The sequence below is a fragment of the Equus quagga genome, chromosome 9, assembly GCF_021613505.1.
Source record: "Equus quagga isolate Etosha38 chromosome 9, UCLA_HA_Equagga_1.0, whole genome shotgun sequence".
NCBI lineage: Eukaryota > Metazoa > Chordata > Mammalia > Perissodactyla > Equidae > Equus > Equus quagga.
In genome coordinates, this window is record NC_060275.1 from 90,067,366 (window position 1) to 90,091,840 (window position 24,475).

Below are 24,475 nucleotides of genomic sequence, written 5' to 3' on the forward strand. Positions count from 1 at the left end.
TCCTAGCCCTGGCATGTTCTGGTAGAAACATGACACGGATCGTATCCAAGAGTACGTTAGCAATAAGTACTCTGAGAAGCTCAGAGGGAGAGTCAGAGAAAGCTTTGGTGTAGGAAGCGAACTCTGAGTGGAGCTTGAAGAAGAAGGTTGGGTTAACCAGGGGAAGAAGGGGGAGGAGGTATGGAAATAAGAGAAGTAGAAGCCATGCCACATGCAACTAGAGACGTGTCAAGGACTGATGAAGGAAAGCCTCATACGCCAAGTTTTTTTCTGAAGGGTTGGAGAGTACTGAAAGGCTGCAAGCAAACATGATCCAGTTGATCATAGGAAGGTCATGCTTAACAGCCCTGAGAAGAAAGGATTAGAGGCAGAACAATCCCATAAGAAGCCACTGCAGTTAAAGAGGCAGGAAGTGATGAAGGCAGTGCACGGGGGAAGGAGGGCAAGCCTGGATTCAAACACTTGGGAGTTAGATGCAACAGGACTTGCAGATGAGATGTGAACATGGGAGTCAGAGAAGGGAGTCTGAAGCTGATTCTCAGCTCATGTGAATAGGTGATTGTGGTGCCTGTTGGACATTTAGGTGAAAATGTCTCTTGGGTGCTTTCCTGGTCAGGAGAGCAACAGTGAAAGCCTCAGAACTGAGCACGTGGACCCAGGAGAGGAGATGCCGCTGGGCAGAGCAGTGTGATGAGACAGGCTGGATCAGACAGAGGGCTTGGCTGCACTTGCACGCTGAAGAAAGGAATTTGTTAATCTAATTGAATGGGTGGAACCATCTGGTAGGGAACACTGTGGTTTTGTCGACGTTCCTATGGCTTTCACCTACTTCTAGTGCATGACTTTCTCTCTCCACTCTTTTCACCAGTAGTGTCCGAAGTGGAGTGACTACCTCACAAGGAGAGTTCAAGACAGTTTGTTAAGCGTGAAGAGAAATTGTTAGAAATGCTATATTTTTTAAATGACATCTTTTCTATTTTTGTTTACATTTTGTAGTGGATAAAGTATATTCACAAAGTAATATATATGTGTATACAGATCGGGTTCACTGATAAATATCCACATGTCAGGGGTACATGCTCAAAGATATTTTATCGCTAGCTATACACAGTGAAGAATCATGAGTGACCACTCTTCTGTATGCCAAAAACTCAGGAAAGGAGAGACTCAAGAAGGAGAAGTGGGGAAGTGGGCTGGGTCTTGCACGCCCACTTCGCAAAGGTTGGTGGCATCTGCAAAAGGTTTTGTCCACTAACAGCACCCCATGTAGCAAGACTCCTGGAAGTCATTCGAGTCCCTTGTACCTTTTCCTATATTTAAATGCATTTTTAAAATCTCAGAAGCCGAGAGTTGGAAAAAATCTTTGATGTTTTCTGCTTTGAAACTTTTCTACTTTTCTGCTTTGAAACTTTTCTGCTTTCCTGAGAAGCAAGAAGAAAGAGCAGGTTAGAGGAAGGAGGTTGGGGTCAGAGGCAGATAAGGTAGAGGGAAGTAGAGAAAAACCACCTTTTTTCACACATTAAACTGGAGCCAGTCCCTCACCTTGCAGGTTGTGATGTTTCTCTGATTCCTGTGCAGGACTTCTGAGAGGAAGGGGAAGTAGCTGTTAACTCAAAGAAAATAAGCAGAACCTGTTTCTTGGCTTTTCTCCTATGTGATCCATTCTCATCCTAATTACCAGTGTGTCTGGGCATAGGGTGGTTCCTGAGAGTGGACAATGAGCTCGCTCTAGGAATACACAGCTTTGGTGACCTGTGATGGGATATGATTGGCTTTAAGACAACGCTCTTGACAACCAGACATATGTCAGCAGGGCAGAGGCGAGCTTTCTGAAGGGTGTGGATTCATTTGCGCTTCATCTGCTGCTCATTAGTCTGGAGCAGTGGCGAAGCTTGGGCTCTCCTGCCAAATGCTCTCCCGTGCTGAGCAAGCAGAAGGTGGAGGCCCACCCCCATCTGTCTTCACACTACACCCAGATCCTCGTCAGAAAGAAAGCCATCGGGAATGTGCTAAAGCCCAACTCGAGGCCAAATCATTTTCACTCCCAAACACATTCACAATTTGTTTACTGAATAAGTCACTGGAGGCTCTGGACAGCAAAGCTGGCATAGCCACCAGAACCAGATCTCCTGTCCTTGAAAGGTGGCTAGATTGGCCATTGGCTTTGTGTCATTCACTCCTTTATGAACTCTATTCATTTTTATCATTTTTTTAATTGAGGGGAAATGCTATAATTGCTAAAGTGCAAGAGCAATAATAAGAACAATATTTTAATTCAGAGACCAGCCAAGCAAGCATATTGACAGGCCGTAGATACAAACAGGCCAACACCTCAAGGTGGTGATTATACCAACCAGGTAGAAGTAGGGCGAGATTTCTCCACCTGGGGTAGAGGGGAGCATGGGATGAGCTAGGGATAGTAGAAGAATTTGCCTGGATTATAAAGACAGGAATTCTGATATCCTAAATAGGCATTGATACCGGTAGCAATGAGTTGAGTAAGCTGGCTTCCTCCATCCTCACTACACCCTAGCCGCAACTCACTAATTTTCCTTCTATAGTATTTTATTTCCTTGTGTTGCACAATAGAGCTGCACAGGATGGGGGAAGAAAAAGCCTCGTATTCAATTCCACAAAGAATGAGCTATTCATTGAAACCTTCATCATTTGCTTAGAATTACTCCTGCTGGGAGAAGGGGAGAGCCCTTAACATTTCATAAAATATCCAGAAGTGTCAAGGTGTTAGCTATGATTCTGTAGCGGATGTAACATAAGATCTAATATTTGATTTAAGAAAACTTTGAATGATTTTGTGTAATTGCTCTGCTTTCCTTCTTATTTAGGAAAAGCTTTAGTGAGTAGCTAAAAAATAATGAAAAGTAGATATTCAAATAATAACCAAATACTATTATATTATTGATTTCCTTTAAAAACATAACGTGAGCAATTCTTTCCAACTCCGCCTCTGTTAACACCATTTCAAGAAGGATTATATGTGAAGAAAAACATGCCCCTTATATTTTGTATTCTTCCCTCTAAATGAAGAGAAAAAGTACGATTGCTACACAGTGTGTTAAGTCTTACACTAATTTGTCAGTTCAGACAATAGGTTGCAGATATCTAGAGTATATGGTAAAATAGGTTTACACCAAAAACAATGCTTTTATTTTTGCATTCATTAATTATAAGTCACATAACAGAGAGGGGTATGAGGAGAACCAAATGGAATTTTTATCATTATTATTATGTTATTGTTATCAAATAATAATGGATTACTGCATATATTTTTTTATGAGGAAAGACTTTATAAAAATAGAAAAAAATGAGTGTTTCTTATTATGTAATAACAAGATCAGCTCAAGATAGGATAGATTCAGGTCAAGTATCTCCACTTTCATTGGTTTCTGGAACATACTATCATGTAACTAAACTTACCTCATGGCTTTTTACTTGTTTTATTAAATCTTCAAACCTTTTCAGACACTGTAAGCAAGCAAAGCAACTATCCAAATCAAACAAAACATTCCATTTTTTTAATATAATCTTTCTAAATGTGTATATTTCAACACTCATATTTCTCTTCAGAGCGTACAAATCTTTCACCCTTTACCAAATGTGTATATTTCTTCTCCCCCATCTTGGAAAGCAAGGTTTATTTCCACCCCTCAGAGATAAACTGCTGGACTCATGTTTTCCTGGGATAAATGGGTGAAAAAGGCAACTGCCCCACAAACCAGGCAGCTGCCCTCGGTCACTAATGAATTAAGTCATTGACCTATGTCTATAAAGTGTCCTATGTGTGCCAGGCACCGTACTAGGAGCTAGGAATCAAAGACAAATATCCCCACCCTTAAAGAGCGCAGGGTCTAGTGGGAAACAGACTTGTCTCAATAACTAAACGATAGTACAGGAGCCAGAGGAAGGATGCTTTCCCCAGCCTTCGGGGCCTGAGTTTAGAAGCCAACGACAGCTCCCCTGGCTCTAGGGCATGAGCAGGAGTTAACCAAGTAGAGGAGAAGGGAAGAGGTGAGGTGCATTCCAGGAAGACAGAGCACATTCTGGGTCTTGGCAGATTTTGTCTTGTTTTTTGGCATCAGAGGAAGGTTGGTGGAGAGAGAAGAAACATAAGACTAACTTTAAAAGTTAGCATTTCTTCTCCTTCTCCCGTTCCTTCCCCAATGATCATCCAGCAAAATCCAGGGATGGTAGAGTTGGCCCCTGGTGCCAGGGCCCAGGCTCCTTCCATCTTCCGGTTCCGCCATCCCTGGAGTGTTAATAGCCTTGGCGATCAATGAACCAGAATGGCGCAAGCTCACGCAACATTCCAGCCAGCAGGGAGGGGAAAGGTGATCACATTTCTGGTCTCGGCACAGTGCTTACCCATACGGCAGGTGCTCGATGTTTGTGACCAATGAGTGAATGAATGAATGAATGAAAGGAGGGTAGGGAAGGTTAATTTAACAACCACAATTTGTTAAAATCCCACTTAGTATCAATGGTAGTCTCTTAACATGGATTATCATTTGAATACTCCATTTTCTCCAGAATTTGAAGAAAAGTCTTACCAAGAGCAGACAAGAGTGAATCCACTGGGCTTTCCACCATGGGCACCCTGCTTCAGTTCACATAGTCAAGCACCCCACTTCAACTCCAGCCACAGATGCAATTAGGTCCCAAATATCCCACCTTAGAATGGACTTCCCTAATTAACAGCCCCCCCTTGACCTCCACTGCAGGCGGACAGTCCCGGGTGTGCAAGCAGATTACAGAACAAAGGCCTCAGGTTCCTCCCTTGAACACCACAGTGGAGGCAGAAGAAGCTTCTTTCTTTGGGTTTTGCCTCTTTAAATATCACGTGCTTGATGGGAATGTCCGCAGAAGTGTCCAGGCTGAGTAGACGCTTTTTAGTTCCCCTCTTTCTTCTCCTTCTTACTTAATATCCTGAGGCCATAATAGAACTTTGCTTGTCTAAGTCAGCCTGCTCAGGGAAAGGACGGGTGACCCACTCAACCATTCCCCGGGACATCCCCCTGCCAGGCATCAGAAAGTGCCACAATTCTTGGGTTCTGCATGCCGAGCAGACACAGCAGCCACAAGTGAGGGCGGCCCAGCCTGTGGCTCCAGGAAGATCCGCTAAATGAGGCCATGCTTCCACCTCATTCTGCAGGAGTCAGGTAACAGCTATGCCCAGGTTTCCTCTTTCAAATAAATGTGCAATTTTTTACAGCAGGAAAAGGTGTCAGCTCCAAATTCTAGCAGCACACACTGTGCTCCCTGGAATGACTGAAGGAGAGGCAGGTTCTGCTGAAGAATAGCAGAAGTGATGGACATCAGACACTAGAACTGAGCCTCGCTGCAGCCAGAAGCAGATAAAAATGTGTCTGTCACTGGCTGTTTCGTAACTGCCTAGGGCCTCTCACGCCTTCCTGTTCCAGCTTCTGGGGCCACTGGTATTAACTGAAGTCTTGCAAGGAAACCAGAAACATGGTCCTATTGGGCACAGACGATTTATTTCACCCTGGGTCCTGACAAGTGTGCGTCCACCCTTTTGATGAGGAGGAGCAAATTGCAATTTCCCCCAAACCTTAAGATCTGGCAGGGAGTGGGGATTCCTGTGAAATTTCTACACAGACTAGGGAAAGGGGGCAATGCTGCCATCAACCCTGCTTTCTCAGAAGGAATCCTGGCAAACTAGAACAAATGATGACAGGGCTACAAATCCTCGGGGAAATCTTTCAGAGCAACAGAAACTCCAAAGTTTGCTTGGAGCCTTTCACCTTCTTGTATGAATTGCTGCCTCTTTTGAAGGATTCACAAGGCCTTTTGTTTCCCCCTTTTAACTAAACTTACAGTAAGGTAATTAAAAGTAGAGCATGAGCCTCTTAATCAGCCTCCTACCAGCTGTGTGACTTTGTGAGAGTCACTTAACCTCTCTGTACCTCCGTCTCCTCCTCTGAAAAAATGAGGTTAATAATAGAACTTACCTCATAGGGCTGTTGTGAGTATAAAATTATATATACTTATTGTGTACTAATATGTAATAATAGATCCTTAATGTTGCCACTTTAAATATTTTGGCATTAGATGGAGATTATTCTGTGTAGGAAAATAGATGGGTTTATGTATATAACACAAAATTATGGCTGTGCTTTTCTGTCCATGCTGAGAGACTGTCAGGAGAGGTTTTATGAAGATCAAAATGTGTGCATATATACAAGGCGAGGCACAAACTTCAAATATTCTAACACCTCGAGAAATTAATGAGAAATGATAGGTGAGGGGGAGGAGGACGAGGTTGTTCTTTCCAATAAAACCACAGCTTTAAAAATGCTCCATTAAAGGTGATCATGAATATCAAAGGAATTGCAGAGTATTCGAGAGACACCCTGGAAAAGTTAGCCATCTGTTTCAAAAAGAAAAGTCTGGAAGGATTCCATTTCTTTCGGGGAATTATTTTAAAGGCTCGAATTCATGCTGCCTGTCATTTCCATCCATTTGTTTAACTATTAGTGGGATCCAAATGCTCCCCAGCTCCTGCCCAGATCCAGAGGCCCCTTCCCTGGATTCGGAGCTCAGTAAAGCTGGTTTCTGGGGAAATTCTACACCCTTGAAAGTTATGGCGGCCTCATCGAGTAGTCACACTGCCACCTAGTGGTCCAAAGGCTGAGGGCAGGCGATTTCTTTGAAGCTTTTTCTAGCTTTATTGTGCTATAAAAATCATGTGTTCCACCATTGGTATCCCATGTTAACAAGAGGGAGAGGTCAGGGGACGTAGACAGGATCTTTAATTTGTCTAAGGTGTTAGCAAGGGCTGCCTCTGGGAGAACGTTTCTAAGAACAAGAATGTGGGGAGAGGACGTGGCTCCTTGGTAAGGTTTAAGCGATGAACCCAGGGATTGTGGTGAAGACTGTGGCTCCAGACTCAAGATCAGAGTTGGAGTGGGGGCTCTGCCATTCACCAGCTGTGGGCCTTGAGTGAATTACTGAACTGCTCCATGCCTTGGTTTCTTGATCTGTAAAATGGAGAGAACAAGAACCTCCTCATGGTTTGTTATGAGCTCCCAGCACAGAAGGCAAGCCACACTGTTATCTGCTATTGCTGTGACTGCTTTTAAGAGCAGGTTGCTGTAGAAGCTGTGAGCACACAGGTCAGGCAGCACAGGACAGCGGGAAGGCCAATGGATGAGCAAGTAGGGGACCCACAATCTGGTTCTGCTACTAAGTAGCTGTGTGACTTTGAACAGATCGTTTACCCCCTTTCTTTTCCTGTAAAATGAAGAGCTTGAATTCACTGATGTTTACGTCTTTTTTCTTTCTCAGACACTGTGAGTCTAAGGTAAGTCTTCCAATTAAAACTGGCCTACTTTTAATGTCCATTTTTACCTCCTTTGTTTTTACCAAAGCCCAGGGTCGAGCATGTCCCAGGCATTTATTCCTGTAGTTGCTGACTGATGAGAAGCAGAGGTCGGAATCGCCTCTGTGTGAGCCACTAGGAATAAACCAAGTGTTGTTTAGGTAGGGAAGAGAATCCAATGGGAAGTCCTAGAAGCCGAAGAGTATTCCTCATCAGAAGCTGGTCTGGGGTTTCTCAGAGAGATTTGGACAGTTCACTTCCCGTCCTGTGTTCCCACCTCTGCTAAGCAGCCTCCTTCCGTGGACAGGAAACCCACCAAATGCTGGAGTTGTATAAATTCAATATATACCCTATTAGTAATATTGCCAAGTCTGTGCCACGCAGTACCTGACTTTGCTTCCAAGAGCTGGTCAAATGCTGGCAGGCTCACCCGCTGCATGTGACTAATTCCCCACTCTGTGGTTCAAGCCAGGGACAATCCCAGCAGGGACGTGTACTCTGGGGTGGTAACAAACACCCAGGAAAGGTAATCATGAAACAAGACCTTCTGCCCTTCATCCTAAACCTCATCCATGCTTGGACATTCATAGAAATATAGCACAAAGGCATTTGGACCTTTTAGTCATTTTTTGTGGCTGCTGTAACAAATTACTGTAAACTAGGTAGCTTACAAAAACAGAAGTTTATTCTCTCCCAGTTCTGGAGGCCAGAATTCTGAAATCAAGGCGCCGACAAGGCCATGCTCCCTCCAAAGGCTCTAGGAGAGTATCCATTTCTTGCCTCTTCCAGCTTCTGGTGGCTCCAGGCATTCTTTGGCTTGTGGCTGCATCACTCCAACCTCTGCCTCTGTCTTCACATGGCCTTCTCCTCCTCTCTCGCCTTTTCCTCTTCTGTATCTTATTGGGACACTAGTCATTGGATTTAGGGGCACCTGGGTAATCCACGATGAACGCATTGCATGATCTTTAATTACATCTGCAGAAAATCTTTTTCCAAAGAAAGTCACATTCACAGATTCTGGGACATAGACATATCTTTAGGGGGTGGGCTACCATTCCATACTTAGTGAGTACAGAAGATAGAGGGGAAATTTAGAAAGACAAGCGGCCAACATCTGCACCCCAATGCCATTGATCCATGCCGAATCATAGTAGCCCAAAAGGCACCCCAGTCCTTGGCATTAAATTTCTGCAATTCTTTTAGCAGGAGTTGATCAATAAAGATGTGAGGATAAGAGCAAGAAGGATCTAGGATCCCAATGTGTTTTTTTGTTTTTTTGTTTTTAAAGATTGGCACCTGGGCTAACAACTATTGCCAATCTTCCTTTTTTTTTTTTTCTGCTTTATCTTCCCAAGCCCCCCCCATACATAGCTGTATATCTTAGTTGCACGTCCTTCTAGTTGTGGGATGTGGGACGCCGCCTCAACGTGGCCTGACGAGCAATGCCATGTCCGCGCCCAGGATCCGAACCCTGGGCTGCCACAGCAGAGTGCGCAAACTTAACCACTCGGCCACGGAGCCGGCCCCCAGGATCCCAATGGTTTTTAATCATTTTTATACCCAAATATACCAAGAGATGCCACACTCTCCCATTTGCACCCCTGGCTGGCTGGGCTGGTGATTCTCCATAAAGAAACCCTAGAGGGGCACAGCAAGGTGGGTTGGCTCTTAGGGCATGAGCAGCTTGCAAACAATCCCCCGGGGGTGATTCCACCCTTCCCTCTGCTTCTGACCCTCTGCTCTCTCTGTCTTCACCTCAAAGAAGACCATCCAAACGACATTTATTTGCCCTATCAGTCAAAAAATAACTTTAGTCAGCGAGGGGTACTTCTCTCTCCAATAGTTTTTTACTGTTTTTATTCATAATAGAAATTTGACATTCGTCCCCTGTTACATTTTAGCCAGACTTACATGTAAGTCATATAAAATGTTTTAGAAGTTTAGAAAAGTATTTTGAAATTTCAAAATGATAAGTTGAAATTTCATTTTTCATCTGGACAGTAACATGTATACATACAAGCTTGATCTTATTGAAATGCCACATTCTCCTCCCTTTTGAGTCATTTCTTCTCTTCTTCCAATCACTGTAACTTAGCTTAAAAAAAAAGAAAATATGTGACTGAAAGAAAATATCAAAGCCATTTTATCATTTACAAAGAGTTTTTATTTAATAATTCTCCAAACACTGGTTAACTATTTTTACTAAAACTTTTTAATTGTGGTAAAATACGCATAACATAAAATCTGCCATTTAACCATTTTTAAGTGTACTGTTCTGTCCTGTGGCCTTAAGTGTACTCACATTGTTGTGCAGCCATCACCGCCATCCATCTCCAGAACATTTGCATTTCCAACTGAAGCTCTGTACCCATTCCACACTAACTCCTCATTGCCCCTCCCCTCAGCCTTGGCAGCCACCATTCTGCCTTCTGTCTCCATGAATCTGACTACCTCAGATAAGTGGAATCACACAATATTTGTCCTTCTGTGACTGACTATTCACTGCATCAACCTTGTCTTTCAAGTTCATCCACGTTGTAGCATCCGTCAGAATTTATTTTTAAGACTGAATAATATTCCATTGTACGTCTATACCAATTTTGTCTATCCATTTTTCCACTGATGACATTTAGGTTGCTTCCACCTCTTGGCTATTGTGAATAATGCTGCTATAAACATGAGTGTACAAATCTTTGTTCAAGCCCCTGCTTCTTTGGGGTATATACCCAGAAGTGAAATTGCTGGATCATACGATAATTCTACACTTAATTTTCTGAGGAATCGCTATACTGTTCTCCGCCACAGTGGCTGCTCCATTTTACATTCTCACCAGCAATGCACAAAGGTTCAATTTCTCTACATCTTCACCAACACTTGTTATTTTCTATTTTTTTGATAATAGCCATCCTAATGGGTATGAGTGGTATCTCATTGTGATTAAAATTTTTAACTAAAAGAAGAACATTTTTAAAAATAATAGGTGATTCTTTTTGTAGTATTTGTATTCTTTCAGAAAACCACTGAGTATTTAGAAATAGTAAGAACAGGAAAGAACTAAGCACTAGAACAGGAAAGGATTTGGGTATGTTTCATTTCTTATTTCTGTCCTTTGAATTAACCACAGATGTTAACACATTTTTTTGCCTTTTTATCCAGACAGAAGGAGATGTTTTATATGAACGCATTGCCATCAATCTGATTTTTGCCATGGGGCTTCCCAAATCATAGCCTCTTTCCCTAGTCATATTGGTTCACACCCTTCAACCACCCTCTGGTAATAAGGTTTAAGCTGCAGTCAGGCAAATAATAAACACTATCCCAAGAGGACAATGGATGGACAAGAATGGAGACCCAAGCCCCTGGAACCACCAGTTGGATGACTCATGTCACTGACTCTAGGGGGCAGCTATTTGGGGGAAAGGAGACCTAATATAGTCATCCACCTAAACTCTCCACCCCTACACCAACACACAGAGCAAACATCAAAACAAAGCAAGCAGAATTGTTTGTCTTCTCTTAGTGCTTTCCTCTTTCCAGATTGCCTGTGATGCTGCAAAGTCAATCAGGATGTTTTGGCCTAGAGCCCACATCCCCTATGTCTTGCCGTACCTCCTTGCTCTTCTCAGATCTGCTATGATCACAGCCACGCATACAACAAATGTTAGCACATCACCTGCAATGATTTCACGATTCTTGGACAGAAGATAAATTACTAGGGTTTGGTGGGAAACATTTTGGATCAGAATAAGAAATGGTTAAAAAGCTTTGTGTGTGAGCTGAGAATTTAAACTCAAAATGCTAACTATAGAAGAAAGGAAGTCATGATTCCTGTGGTGTATTGGGGTGACCACAGGATGTAGAGTCAGAAAACCTGGCTTTAGTTTTTTGTACCATGTGCTTGCCCTTAGTTTACCCTTCTATAATAATAAGAATGAACCAGGCTCTGGGAGGATGAAATGAGATATCGTATGTGAAATTTTGTTTTAAAATGCGATTAGTTCTAATTATAGAATTAGTAAATAGGTATAAAATACCAAACTCCAGAATTTTTTGCTAAATATACGAGTGTACATAATTTGGGGATGGGGAAACATTGTGGTCATTTATTTGTACCCCAGAATAAGTGATCTTTATAAAGCACAGATTTTAAAGTAGATAGTGGCAAAGTGCCAGATACTGAAACTGGCACAGAAGTAAAGAATCACCAGTACTCTGAGAAGAAAATGAAGGAATGCATGAATGAATGGGTAAGTGAAACCCAGAGCAGCTGAGGGCATGAAGTGCCTGGGAAAGATGAGGGGCATAGGAAAAGAGGGTGCTGGGTGTTCAGAGCAGGATTTACACCATGGGGAGCTTGAAATTGAAAACATCACAATTTTAATGAGAAAAAGTGCAATCCACAGTAAAGAGCCCCATGATGACAAAGGTGAGAGAAGTTGCTCAGCTCATGGCAGAGTCTTGTTTCTGTGACCTATAAGAGAGAAAAAGTGAGGTAAGAGGTGTGAAGTAATTATATTATTTAATCCTGATTACTAAATACTGAACACATTTTCTTCAAAGTTCAAAAGGAGAAGAAGTTGACTAGGAGGAGGAGGGAGGGGATTTGGGGGTAAATCATTGTCACATTCTGTGGAGTGAGGTTTCAACACATTATTCACCTCTGTTTGTAGAATCTTCCATAACCCTCCATTTCTAATGTCTAGTTTTTCCCTCATATCACATTCTGGATCCATCCCTCTGACCAGCAGCTGCCACTGTCTTGATTAGTTTGTCGAAACCTTCCTCTTCCAAGCAGTTCTCTTCACATAGAACTTTTTACACGCTGGGAAGGAAGTCTCTAGAACACCTCACAGATGGCCTCCCACCCCCCCCGCCAACGCCATGTAGACTGTACACTTTCAGTTTCTAACTTCTCATCAAGCACAGGGAAGGAACTCACTGCCCAGGCTTGTGTGTCTATGTGTGTCTGTGTGTTTATGTGGGTTGGGGGGGGCTGTGGAGGCTGAGAAAAAAGAGAGAGCAGAACATTTCTGTTTTATTTTTCCCATGTCAAACGTATCTTTCTCAGCCATCAAGAATTTTTATTTCAAATTTCATATGTTTTTAGCAAAGTGAGTTTTAAGAACCAAATAAGCCACTTGTAAGATACCTATGAAAACACTTTGCAGTTATCTATGAGTTCATTAGTCAGAATGTAAATTCCTCAGAGACTATCCTCTAAATCAGCATACTTAGTTAATGCAGGCTGAGTGAATGATATCCTAAGCAAATGTAAGCTAAATTTGCTATAAAAACAATACAAAATGGAATAACAACAATAAAGGTTTTCAGGACTGTTTGTTGTTCTATACTATCTACATCTGACTCTACGGTCTCTATATCCTGTCACCGTCCCATCAGCATCAAGAATTAAGAATTAGCGTCAAAAACTTACAGCAGAACAAGCTTCAGAAACGCATAGAAAGTCATATTTAACTTCCTCATTTATCTATGCTTAAGCCATCAGAGGCCATGACAAAGTCAAAACTGTATTTGTGCAGGAGGTATTTGGCAGGAAGAGAAGGTTTGAAAGTTTTAATTTGTAGAATGATGGTTTTTTCCAAGCCTGGTTTTTAAACACAGAGGGTACAGAAAAGCCTAATTGACCCATGTATCTTGAGAGTTCAAGGTGACAGAGCATTTGGGAGTCGGCCCATCACCATCTAAGCTCTACCACTTGCTGAACTATTTTGCTTCTTCTACTTCAATTCACCCTAGAAGAGAGAACACAGTAGGAACAAGGAAAGGGTCCAGAACGGCAGATGCTGAGATAGCACAAGAGGAAATGGCGAAACACAGTGACACCTGCAAAAGTTTTCCGCCAAGGTACTCAGGCCAGCCTCCGGAGGGGAATGGGCCACGTTCACCTGTATGGAGGGGAGCCACACACACAGCCCCCAGAGAGACCCCACTCATGCCAGGTGTTTTCTCCTTACTACATGACACCTCACAACGCAAGCCTGGCTGCTGGGGTGGTCTGCAGTTCCATCTCCATCTTCATAGGTCACTGAAAAAATGTAAGGAGTTGTCACCAGCAGGGCCACCACCACTACTTCTGCCACCAGCTCCTCCTGCCTGTGTCCTTGCCCAGGCTGCAGCAGTCTGCTCCTGCCTCAAGAACTCAATTTGTGGTGAGAGGCACTTTCCCACATCCTGTTGAAGAGGGGCCTGGTGCTCTCTCCTGCTCAGAGGTTCAGCCAACTGGGATCCCCACAGTCCTTTGGTGAGATAGTAGAGCTTCTATTAGAGAGTTCTTGAGAATAGATTCGGGACCGGGGTCCAACACTCTCAGAAGCTAAGGAAATCATTTCCCCAATTATCATCCATGTCATCAATCGTGGAAAAATTCAAGTAAATTCAGCCCATCAGCCAGTATGGTTAATAGATATTATGGAAAGAAATGTGCCAGGCTCCCGGGGGGTGCGTGTTTGGGTAGGTGGTGGCAGAGGGGTGCTGTTTTTAAGGAAGGAAAATAAAACCAGTTCCTTGCTTTTACATCTCCTTAGTGAAATGGAGTATACACATTCAGTACATAAATGATGATTCATTATGTACCTAAATATTTAGACAGTATTAATGGGGATGAAAAAAGCTTACTGCAGTTTCACTATCTATATTGAACTTGCCATCTACCATCTTGCGAAGGGTTGTCACAAGCACTGCATTTTCAGCCAACTTCTGTTAACTCTATCTTTACGATGAAAAGCCATTCGAGCAGTTTTATTGTGTAATTTGTAACAATAAAGAGTTTTAGGAAAGTTTATCTTCCGATTAAAACAATTCGCTTTTCCAAGTTTACTGGGGATGGCAGATCAAGTCTCTTTAAAGAGAAGAGACAACGTAGCACTGTGTGAGTGTGTGAGTGTGTGTGTGCATGCGTGTGCATACTCAGAAGGGGTGGAGGGCTTGGTCGTGAGAACATATCTATTATTTTCTTTAGTCTAGGCAATACAAACCAGTGAGGTTGAATACAATGCTCTGTGAAAGTTTGAACTACTTATGTTTGTTACAAATTTTCACCAGCATGCTTCCTACTTCAAGGATGGTAAGTTTATTTGGCTTAGGGAAGAACTTTCTATCTTTTTGATCTTTTCATTAGACTTTCTTATCTATCCTTGACTGAGCGGGTCCTAAGTTTGAGTGATATCAGCGATCACCCCAGCAGAAGCTGGGCTCTCCCAGGCAGCATGCCACCCTCACCCACCTCCTTCCCTCGTCCATGCACCCTGGAGGCAATCTCTGAAGTCTTGGGCAGGACCAGGGCTGGCTTCCTGGACATTTTCCCTTTAATATGCTCCTCCTCGCATCCTCGTGTTATCCTCTGATGCTGCTATGCCTGGGGTTCTGTTCTGGGCAATGGGGTCAGTGGTAGGAACTAATTTTGTTCTGTGAGAAGAACCAGCAATTCCGACCAAGTAAGTCCTGGGTAATGACATGCTATCTCGACATGACAATAAAAAGAAAACTAACACAGTAAAATTGATCAATGATGAAAGAGAGAGAGAGACAGAGAGACAGGAAGGAAGGTGAAAGAAAGGAAGGAAGGAAGAGAAACTGACCAATTTGGTGAACTATTGTTATTTCTGTCTCCCTCATGATTAAAAACTTGACAGGCAATCAAGTGAAATCATTTTCTTCTCTTTTTCCGTGGGCTTCATCTGGGGAAGAACAGCAGCGTCCACGAAGTGGTTCGTGCTCCTATAGCTTTAATTACGAAAGTGACACAAACACATCTTAAGGAGGTAAACTCAGTTTTCAAAGTTACTTTAAATTCATTAGTTATTGGGGCCCGCCCCAAGGCCGAGTGGTTAAGTTCACAAGCTCCTCTTGGGCGGCCCAGTGTTTCACCGGTTTGATCTGGGGCCAGGACATGGCACTGCTCATCAGGCCATGCTGAGGTGAGCACAACCAGAAGGACCTACAACTGGAATATACAACTGTGTACTGGGAGGCTTTGGGGAGAAGAAGAAAAAAAAAAGATTGGCAACAGACGTTAGCTCAGGGCCAACCTTTATGAAACAAAAATTCATTAGTTACCCATGATTCCTGGGTGTTTTATTTCTTTTGTGCTTTACAAAATGATTTTTACAAAGATGAGGCTTTCAAAGACATGCAACTTTAAAAATAATCTCTAGTGGAAGCCTTTTTGTATTCATTAGTTTCTACACAGCCATTTATGGGCTTTAGAGTGCACTCTACTATAAAAAGTTAAAAGCAGACTTTCTGGTAAACATTTTCAATAATCCAGGAGCAACAGGATTAGCTCAGGGCTTCTCAGCCTCAGCGCTCAGCACTATTTGGACGGATAATTCTTTGTTGTGGGCTGTCCTGTGCATTGTAGGATGTTTAGCAGCATCCCCGGCCTCTCCCCACTAGATGTCAAGAGCACACCCTCTGTCGGTCCTTTGAATCAAAGATGTCTCCAGATGTTGACAAAATTGCCTCTGGTTGAGAACCACTGGATTAACCTAATATCCAAGATATATTAAAAAAGTATAAATACTATAAAAATAAATCCCAGGCCAAACAAAACCTTGTTGCCAATAACAGTGATAGGGTATTTTTAATTTTCTCCATAAAAATATGTGGATGAACTAGCTACAAAAGGAAGCATTTTCTTGATGTGTACCATTTCTCGAAGTCTGTCCTGAATGCCATCTCAGCCTTTGTTTAAGTATGTCCTTGACTCATGACATTTATATAGATTGCTAAAAGCAAAAGAAGATTTTCTGGAATGTGGAATTGCTAACTGGAAATCCAGAGGATGTAGCAAAAGCATTTTTGCTAAGAAACATCTTCCTGGGGGCTGTTGCAAACATGATAAGCTTATACCAGTGAAGGTTTATAATTCTGAGGAAGGGGGAAATATCTAGGGGCTAAAGGAAATTCGTTTCTATCAAGAGCGTTTCTACAATTCCATCTGTGTGATTATAGAGCAATATATGGGAGTAGTTTGATCTAAACATTATATAGGCACATAACAGATGGAAATAATAATGACTTGCTTCAAATGACTTTGAAAAAGAAATTTCAAGTAATTTGAGATGAAATGTTTGTTTCACTTGAAATATCCTAAACTTTGAAGTCTTCCAGATTGTGAAATACCTCTTCTTAAGAATAAGTAGAAGCCCAATCTTTAAATCATTAAAAATTAAAAACGTCTTTCAAACTAACATAAAGTGTTAATAACAGGGGAAACGGAGTATAAAGTACATGAGAACTCTCTGTACTATCTTAATTTTTCTGTAAATCTAAAACTGTTCTAAACAATAAAGAAATAAAGTCTATTTAAAAAAAAAAAAAGAGGTTGTACCAATAACATGTACTGATATAGATCAACTGGCAAGAGAAAAAGGCAGAGTTAACACCGAAAATGTTTAACAACTGGAATTGCACAGGTATCAAACAATCAGAATGGTCGCTGGTCAAGCATCCAGTTGTACTGGCGTGTAGCCACTGAATATCACTTCTGGAAAAAAGCAAGGTGCAAAGCAGGGGTTTCCATTTGTGCAAAAAATGGCGACAGGAAGGACGGATGTGTGTGTGTGTATGTGTGTGTGTGTTTACATATATTCGTATGTGTATAGCTTAGAAATATACATGAGAAACTAATAACAGTGGTTGCCTCTAGTGAGGAACTGGGTGAGTTCACCATGAAATTTATCATTTAAAGCAGGTCAATTTTGTGAGTAAAAGGGAGCGTTATTAATAATTATTCCAGAACAGTAGGCCTAGGCTCGTCCCGTACTGGTAAGTCAGGGTGTAGGATCCCCCTAGACGTGAGGCTCTAGGGTGTGGAGGTTCAGGGCTTGGAGCTGCCTTACTTTTCACACTGTCATACTACAATACATTGCTCCTACCCTCTTTTTTAATTTTTTTAAAGTAAAAAAAGCCCTAGCAAATGGAATAGATATTCAATGTACAATGAAATCAGGATGGGAGAAGGTCAAAATTTTTTAATTCATTTTTGCCTTTCTATCATCATTAAGGAAGAAATCTAGCTATTATTGTTAAGATTAAGGGCGAAGCTGGGTGCTGAAAATTTTATTTGATAAACTAATTCACAATGATAACAACCAAACAAACTCTAAAGCTAAACAGTCAGTATAAATGATTAAAGAGCTGTAGAGTTTGGGCTGTTATTTGCCAGACATATTAGTAAGCTCAGGGGCTGTTACTGTTTCTTCAAAGTGTCCTATTCTTTCTTTCCCTATCTCAACAGCCAGTGAAAAGTTTGAGAGTGTGGGTAAACCAAAGTCAAACATAGTAACTCTATTATGTTATCCAGCATATGTTTGTTCCGGTCACGTTAACTTAAGATTAGGACATAACATTAACTGTTGTAACTTCAGAATTTGGTGATCTGGCAAAAATGATATTATACGACTAGTGAATTAGAGAACACAATGATGGCGGATAATCATTGGATGTATGTTGCATGCAAGTCTAGATCTAAGAACTGTACATGCATTACCCCATTTAATCCTGATTTAAAAACAAAACCCTGTGAGAAATAGGTACTGTTATATTCTCATTTCATAGATGAAGAGCACTGAGTCTCAGAGAGGTTAGATAACTTGGTAGATCAGAGAGCCTGTAAGTGGCAAAGTCGAGGTTTGAACCTGTCAGTAATCCCAGAGCCTGTACGTTAACCATGACACTGCCCTGCCTCATGGATCTGTCTGGCAGCTAAGAGACTTAAGTTTCAATTCCAAAGCGGCCACTTCCATATTTTCTAAACTAAAACCAGGATGTGGAGTTTGACAATGGGTTAGTGTGTTTCCTGGGCTTTCCCCCAGAAAATCGAAGACATGAAGTTGCTGTAACTAAGTAGGATGCCACTTAAATCCTTTGGTTTCTGTTTCCTCACCCGTGCAGTGAGAGAGGCAGACTAGAGGATTTCTAAAGCTTCACTTGCTTTATAAAAGTAGGAAACTCTCCTATGTTCCAGGTACTCTTAAAGTGCATTACAAATACTAATTTGTTTCCTCTCCTGACAGCCTAGGACACAACATTATTCCCATGATGGAGGTGAGCAAACTAAGGCCACGAGAACTTACATCCCTTGTCCTCGGTTAAATAGCTAGTAAGGTTCAAACCCCGGCAGTCTGGCTTCTGAGTCTGTGTTCTTAATCACTCTGCTGTGCAGCCTCTTATTATAAATCTAGAAGAAATTGTAGGTCTAGAATATAAATTACAAAATAGAGAGTAAGTCTGGAATAAAAGATTTCTTCCCTGGAGACAGACTGTCTCCCAGATGGGGAGCAAATTTCTGTGTTGATCCTTCTTTATGCGTCTTCAGGTTTGGAGTCCTCTGCAGCTGTGACCTCCCTGGAGGCCCAGGGCAGGTCCCACCTTCTCCTTTTCCCTCTGCCGACACCCAAACTCCCTGGTTCTGTGTCTTCCTGCCTGTTGCCTTCAGGGATTTCTTGAGGATTTGAGGAAATCTTGGGGATAAAAAAGCAGGCAAGGTAGAAAACAAGATGCTTTCAATGACTCGGATATAGGGTAATACATTAAAGGAGCAACATTCAAGCTGGAAATGCTGCTTTTATTTGGTTTTCTCCTCCTGCCTGGATTCCTTACCCTCATCCTGCAAATATACACACACTACAGTTTGGTACAGGGAGAAACTCGTGCTGAGGGCCCCATTTCTTTTAAAATCACAACTCACAGTGTTCAGCACAGTGCCGACCTTCATTCCCCAAATATATATTAGAACCCTGAGGATGCTGGGCCTGGTCCAGGTGTTGTGGGGACGAAAAGAGGAATGAAACGGTTTCTGGACTTTGGAGCCCTAGATGGACCAGAGTTGGCAACTCTGTGCTCAAAGTTCCTGGCTGTGAGCCCTTAAATACACTAATTAACATTTCTAATAATAATAGTTTCCACATATTGAGCCCATGCTATGGGCCAGGCAGACACTTTACAAATTTCATCTCTAAAGCACAGGACAATTCTGGTAGATATATGTTATCCCCATTTTATAGATTGTGCAACTGAGGCCCCTAATAAATTACGATTCAAACCAAGTTCCCATGCTCTTTCTGTGATGATGTCCTGCAGTTTCAACCTCCCTTTTCTTTTCTGTGAACTGGAGTTAGATAATGCCATTAGCTAAAAGAATGAGATGGGACCATATAGATACATGCATGGTTCAGAATCAAAGACACATATTTGCACACTAAATGGTGGTTCTTATTATTAGGAAAGGAAGTGACACAGCGGTATTTTAGCAGTGCCTGAAGTGCTACATGAGTTAAGAGGAGGGAGCAATTCTTCCCAACCGGACAGGATCTGGTTTTGTGGTATTTGAGTGGGGCCTTGAAAAATGAAATGTGTTTGGGTATGTGGCAATGATAGGTCAGGGTGGAAGTAAGTCAACCTTTCGTAGGTGAATTTTACAGCACGAAAATGGAAATTGTCATGGCCACATGTGTATCGTTAGCGATTTTTTTTAAAGCCTCAGATTTTCAAATATTTCTAAAAGAACTAGAAAATCCCACTCTGGCTTTTGAGAGGAAGAGAACATACACCATGAATTCTTCCAGATTAAATGGGATTATATTCACAGAGAAGGGTGACTGCCTGCTATCTTTATTAAATAATACCCTAATTCTAGACAAGGACGACAGAAACGGTGTAACAAGACTTCTGAGAAGAAGGGATAAAGGTCGTTATAGAAGAGATGAGACTGGAAAAATAGTCTGGATATGAGACTTCCAGCCAGTCTCTGCTGCTTCCCCGCCCTCTTCCCCACTTGCCCCCAGACTATGCCCCATGGACGAGACTAGCCCTGAAAGTGAGCCCAGTCTGTCTGCTAGTCTGTTTCTAGTTGAATCATTAGCACTAAATATTTATAAAGATGGAGGAAGGAAAACATTTTATTCTTTTCTTATAAAAATGAGTGGGTTTTTCTGCCACATCTCCCTGTTAGCAAACAGACAGACCTTAAATGTGGATGGGAAGGAACCATCTCTTGCAGACCGCAGAGAGGTTGAACATCGCCCTGCTGTATAAAGCATACAACCTTAATTTACAGAAGAGCTTACTTTCTTTTTCAAGTGCAGCTTCTATTTAAGAGGCTCAAATGTAAAATATGGAAGAAGTTATTTGTTAGTCACTTCCATATTTTTTCAAGTAAAGCAAAACAGATAATACCAAGTCAAAAGTGAACCCAACAAGACTGCTAGAGAAGCAGTGAGAGGAAAGGGAAAAGATAAGTTGTGACTTAAACAAAAATACGCAAGTCAGTCTAAGGCAACCAAAAAAAGCGCGTATGTGCAAGAATAGCCCTCCCCCTTCTAGAAACTCTCACAGCTTATTTTGCCATAGAGGAAGATAAATGTTACAATATCTCGCTAACCAATCAGCAACGTTGCAGGCCTCAAACCAGGAAACCCTTTAAAGTGTAGTATTTTAAACTGTGCAAGTGAGCCTTCTGGTTCTCAGCTAGTTTTTGTTCCCTGTGCTTGTAGGATGGAAAAGCAGATGTGAAGTCCCTCATGGCGAAGTTTAACACAGGGGCCAACCCGACAGAGGAGGTCTCAGGCAACAGCCGACCCTTCAAAGTCACAGGGCAAAGCTCACCTTCGGGAGTACAAGCGAAAAAGAACTTATTTGACAACCAAGGAAATGCCAGCCCTCCTGCAGGACCCAGCAATGTACCTAGGTTTGGGACCCCAAAGCCACCTTTGGGAGTGAAACCTTCTTCTGAGGAAAAGCCTGACAAGGAACCCAAGCCCCCGTTTCTAAAGCCAACTGGAGTGGGCCAAAGATTTGGATCCCCAGCAAACTCAGCAACCAGAGACCCTGAAGTGAAAGTAGGATTTCCGAAACCTGGAGGCCCCAAGCCCTTCAACTTGCCCAAAGAAGATTCCAAACCTGTGTTTCCACGGCCTCCTGGGACTAAGCCTTTGCTTCACAGTGTAAACCAAGACCATGACTTAAAGCCACCAGGCCCGAAGTCCGGGTCTAATCCCCCAGCCCAGGAAAATGAACAGAAGCAAGTGTTCCCCAAGGTGGCGGGAGTCAAAGGCAAGTTTGTGTCAGCCACACCAGATCATGACCCCAAGCCCCTCTTCCCCAAACCCCTCATTGGCCAGAAGCCATCCGTGAGCACCGATGACTCCTATGAAGATGAGAGCCCCACTAAGAATGTGGCTCCACAGAAAGGACCCTTGGCCCCCCTAGGAGCCAAGTCCAAAACTGGCCCTTTAAAACCAGCAAGAGAAGACCCGGAAAATAAAGACCATGGAGGAGAGACATCAAGCTCACCTTTTCCTGGAGTGGTTCTGAGACCTGCAGCAAGCAGAGGTGGCCCAGGCCTCTCTAAAAATATTGAAGAAAAAAAAGAAGACGGGAAGATAGATGCTGCTAGGAACGTCTTCCTGAGCAAAATTAATCAGGAAGAATCGACTTCCGGGGCTTCTCCTGCCAAGTTCCCTAAGGCACCTTCTAAGCTGACCGTGGGAGGGCCATGGGGCCAAAGTCAAGAAAAGGAAAAGGGAGAGAAGAATTCAGCTGCCCCTAAGCAGAAGCCATTGCCTCCTTTGTTTACCTTGGGCCCACCCCCACCAAAACCCAACAGACCACCCAATGTTGACCTGACGAAATTCCGGAAAGCCGCTTCTGGAAACAGTAAGTTCTTTTCTTGTTTGCTATTTAACATGTTTTATTCCACATCAGAGGGTGTTTTAGCTTCTGGGGAAAAGTTTGTAGCCAGGAATGATTCCATCCCTGGTACGCCTGTGTATATGATGACGTTGGTATTTTTTTTCTTTGGTGGGGGAGGTCTGAGAAGGTAGAAATCCTTAGTTCTCTGTCGGCATTCCATGAGAAAATGCCTTGGTGGGCTGGTTTTGGGGGGTGGGGAGAAAAGCATCCACCTGATTGATAAATAGTTTTGTTTAATGATAAGCTTTCATCTCCTTCCTTAGTCGGGTTTCATTTCTGTTGAATGAGACTGAGGTGTGTTACTCCTTCTACCATCAAGGAGTTAGACAGAAAGATGAGCAAACCTCTAAGTCAGTGGTTCTCAACCTAGGGCAATTTTGATGCCCAGGGGACATTTGGCAGTGTCTAGAGGCATTTTTGATTGTCACGACTGGAGGGTGTTACTGGCATCTAGTGGGTAGAGGCCCGGGATGCTGCTAAACATCCTACAATGCACAGGACAGCCCCTCACAACAAATAATGATCCAGCCCCCATCCAGCCCCAAAAGTCTACGGTACGGAGGTTGAGAAATCCTCCTCCAAGTGATTCGAAATGTCCACAAATTCATCATACATTTCCTAAGCCCAATATTCAAATGAGATGAAGAGCCCTCTTTTGAAATGACGCGTTCCGGTTTATATTTTAGCTGTCTTCTATTTCTCGGTACAAAGTTTTCTGAACTTTTCTGACTCATAAAATAGTAGATAGCTAGGATAATAAGCTACACAAAGGGATACATTATTCTCCTTCTGATTAATTAGTTTAGTTTTCTACCAGAGATGTTACCACAATAGTATGGCCCGTGCTATAATTTGATACTGAATGATTTGGTAAAGATTTATAACTCTACATTGTGATGGGAGAAGCTCATTTATGCCTGAAATGATTAATATTTTAGGCAAATAATGTGCACCTGTTTATTGTGAGGAGGAAGAATAAGCTGCTTACAAGCGACTACACCACCATTAGACATATTTTTCTCCTTAAAAAAGTATGGTCTAATTAAAGCAGTTCTAGGCATAAAGGCCGTCTTTCTTTTTTGGCTCTGTAGAAGCATCTTGGGATATGTCATCTTCCTGAGATCAATATTCTTGGTGCTGGTCAACCAATTAGTGAGCGATCAAATCCTCTATTAATTTATCATGTAGAAAGCAAGTTTGGAATGACCCCACGATCCTCTCTCTTCCAGAAAGTTTCAGCCCACTTGTGTCTTCCTCACCTGTCTCCTTCTTATTTTAATTCTGGTCCATCACTCAGAACTGTTATTTTTGTGAGACCTTCTAAAAGATCTCTTCTTATTTCTCTTTCTTTGTGCTTCTTTACCTCAGATAAAAAGTTAACTATCATAACCTCCATTTTATGGGTCTGACCTCATGTCAAGGAATTGTTCTGATGTTAAACAGAAATCCTTGGGCGTTTTCTTCCACATCCTCCATCTTTGTTTCCACTCAACTACCAGATTTGGTTGGTAGTAAGGAGTTGTCTGATGTCATGCTATTGAAATGGTGGTGAAGTCCTCTTTCTGGCTCTACAGTCCAGGCAAGGTCAGCATTGAGCTGATTTTCAGTGCAATACAGCCCTAAGGGACCCGAGCAAAATTGCTTACTAAGGAGAGTTAATCCTGTCCCTCTTTCTCCTGGCCTTTACAACCCTTTTCCCCCATCCTGACATGCATCCCCACTGCTCAGGTGCCACGTGACACAGTTTAGATTCTGAATCCTCTCATCAATGTACCCCACCTCCAACCTCTGATCCCTTCATGCATATTACTCCAAATGCTCCAAAATGGACCCTGTTCCCGCTTCATCTGCCTCTTCCACAAATCAGGACTCAACCCTTCTTAATTGAAACTGACCTCAGGTTGGTGTCAGGATAAAGCAAGCTGATTCATTACTTTAAATTCTAAATAACACCCCTTTAAAGCATACACATAAAAAAAAAAAAATAGCTTATTTTTTAAATAGAAATTATATCTGGCTCAAAGAATATCAAATACAAAGTGATATATAGTGAAAAGTCATATTCAGTCCTGGGCCTCTGCCCCACAAAAACCACTCTTCTTAATTTCTACATCCATTCAAAGTTTCTTTATGTTTACACAAGCAAACATAAACATAGATACTAATCCCCTGCTTTTTATTCAAAAAGTAAGATATTATATGCAATACTCTGATCCTTGCTTTTTAAAAAAGTAATAATTAGAGGTCGGCCCAGTGGCACAGCTGTCAAGTTCGCACATTCCACTTCAACGGCCCAGGGTTCGCCATTTCAGATCCCAGGTGCAGACCCTACACACCGCTTGTCAAGCCGTGCTGTGGCAGGCATCCCACATACAAAGTAGAGCAAGATGGGCACAGATGTTAGCT

At 42.3% G+C, this 24,475-nt stretch overlaps 1 protein-coding gene across 4 annotated transcripts in view; it reads left to right on the forward strand.

Annotated features, from left to right (window-relative positions):
- FYB1 (FYN binding protein 1) overlaps positions 1-24,475 on the forward strand; it is a 153,529-nt gene that overhangs the window by 41,948 nt on the left and 87,106 nt on the right. For 3 of the 4 annotated variants that reach the window (XR_006889997.1, XM_046670912.1, XM_046670915.1), the window contains exon 2: positions 20,872-22,033. Coding sequence is in view for 3 of the 4 variants with exons in the window: in XM_046670912.1 (XP_046526868.1) it covers positions 20,872-22,033 (1,162 nt within the window). In the remaining variant the exon portion in view is untranslated. Of the gene's footprint in view, positions 1-5,023; positions 5,175-20,871; positions 22,034-24,475 lie in introns of those variants that run through there. The other variant, XM_046670913.1, reaches the window with a different exon arrangement.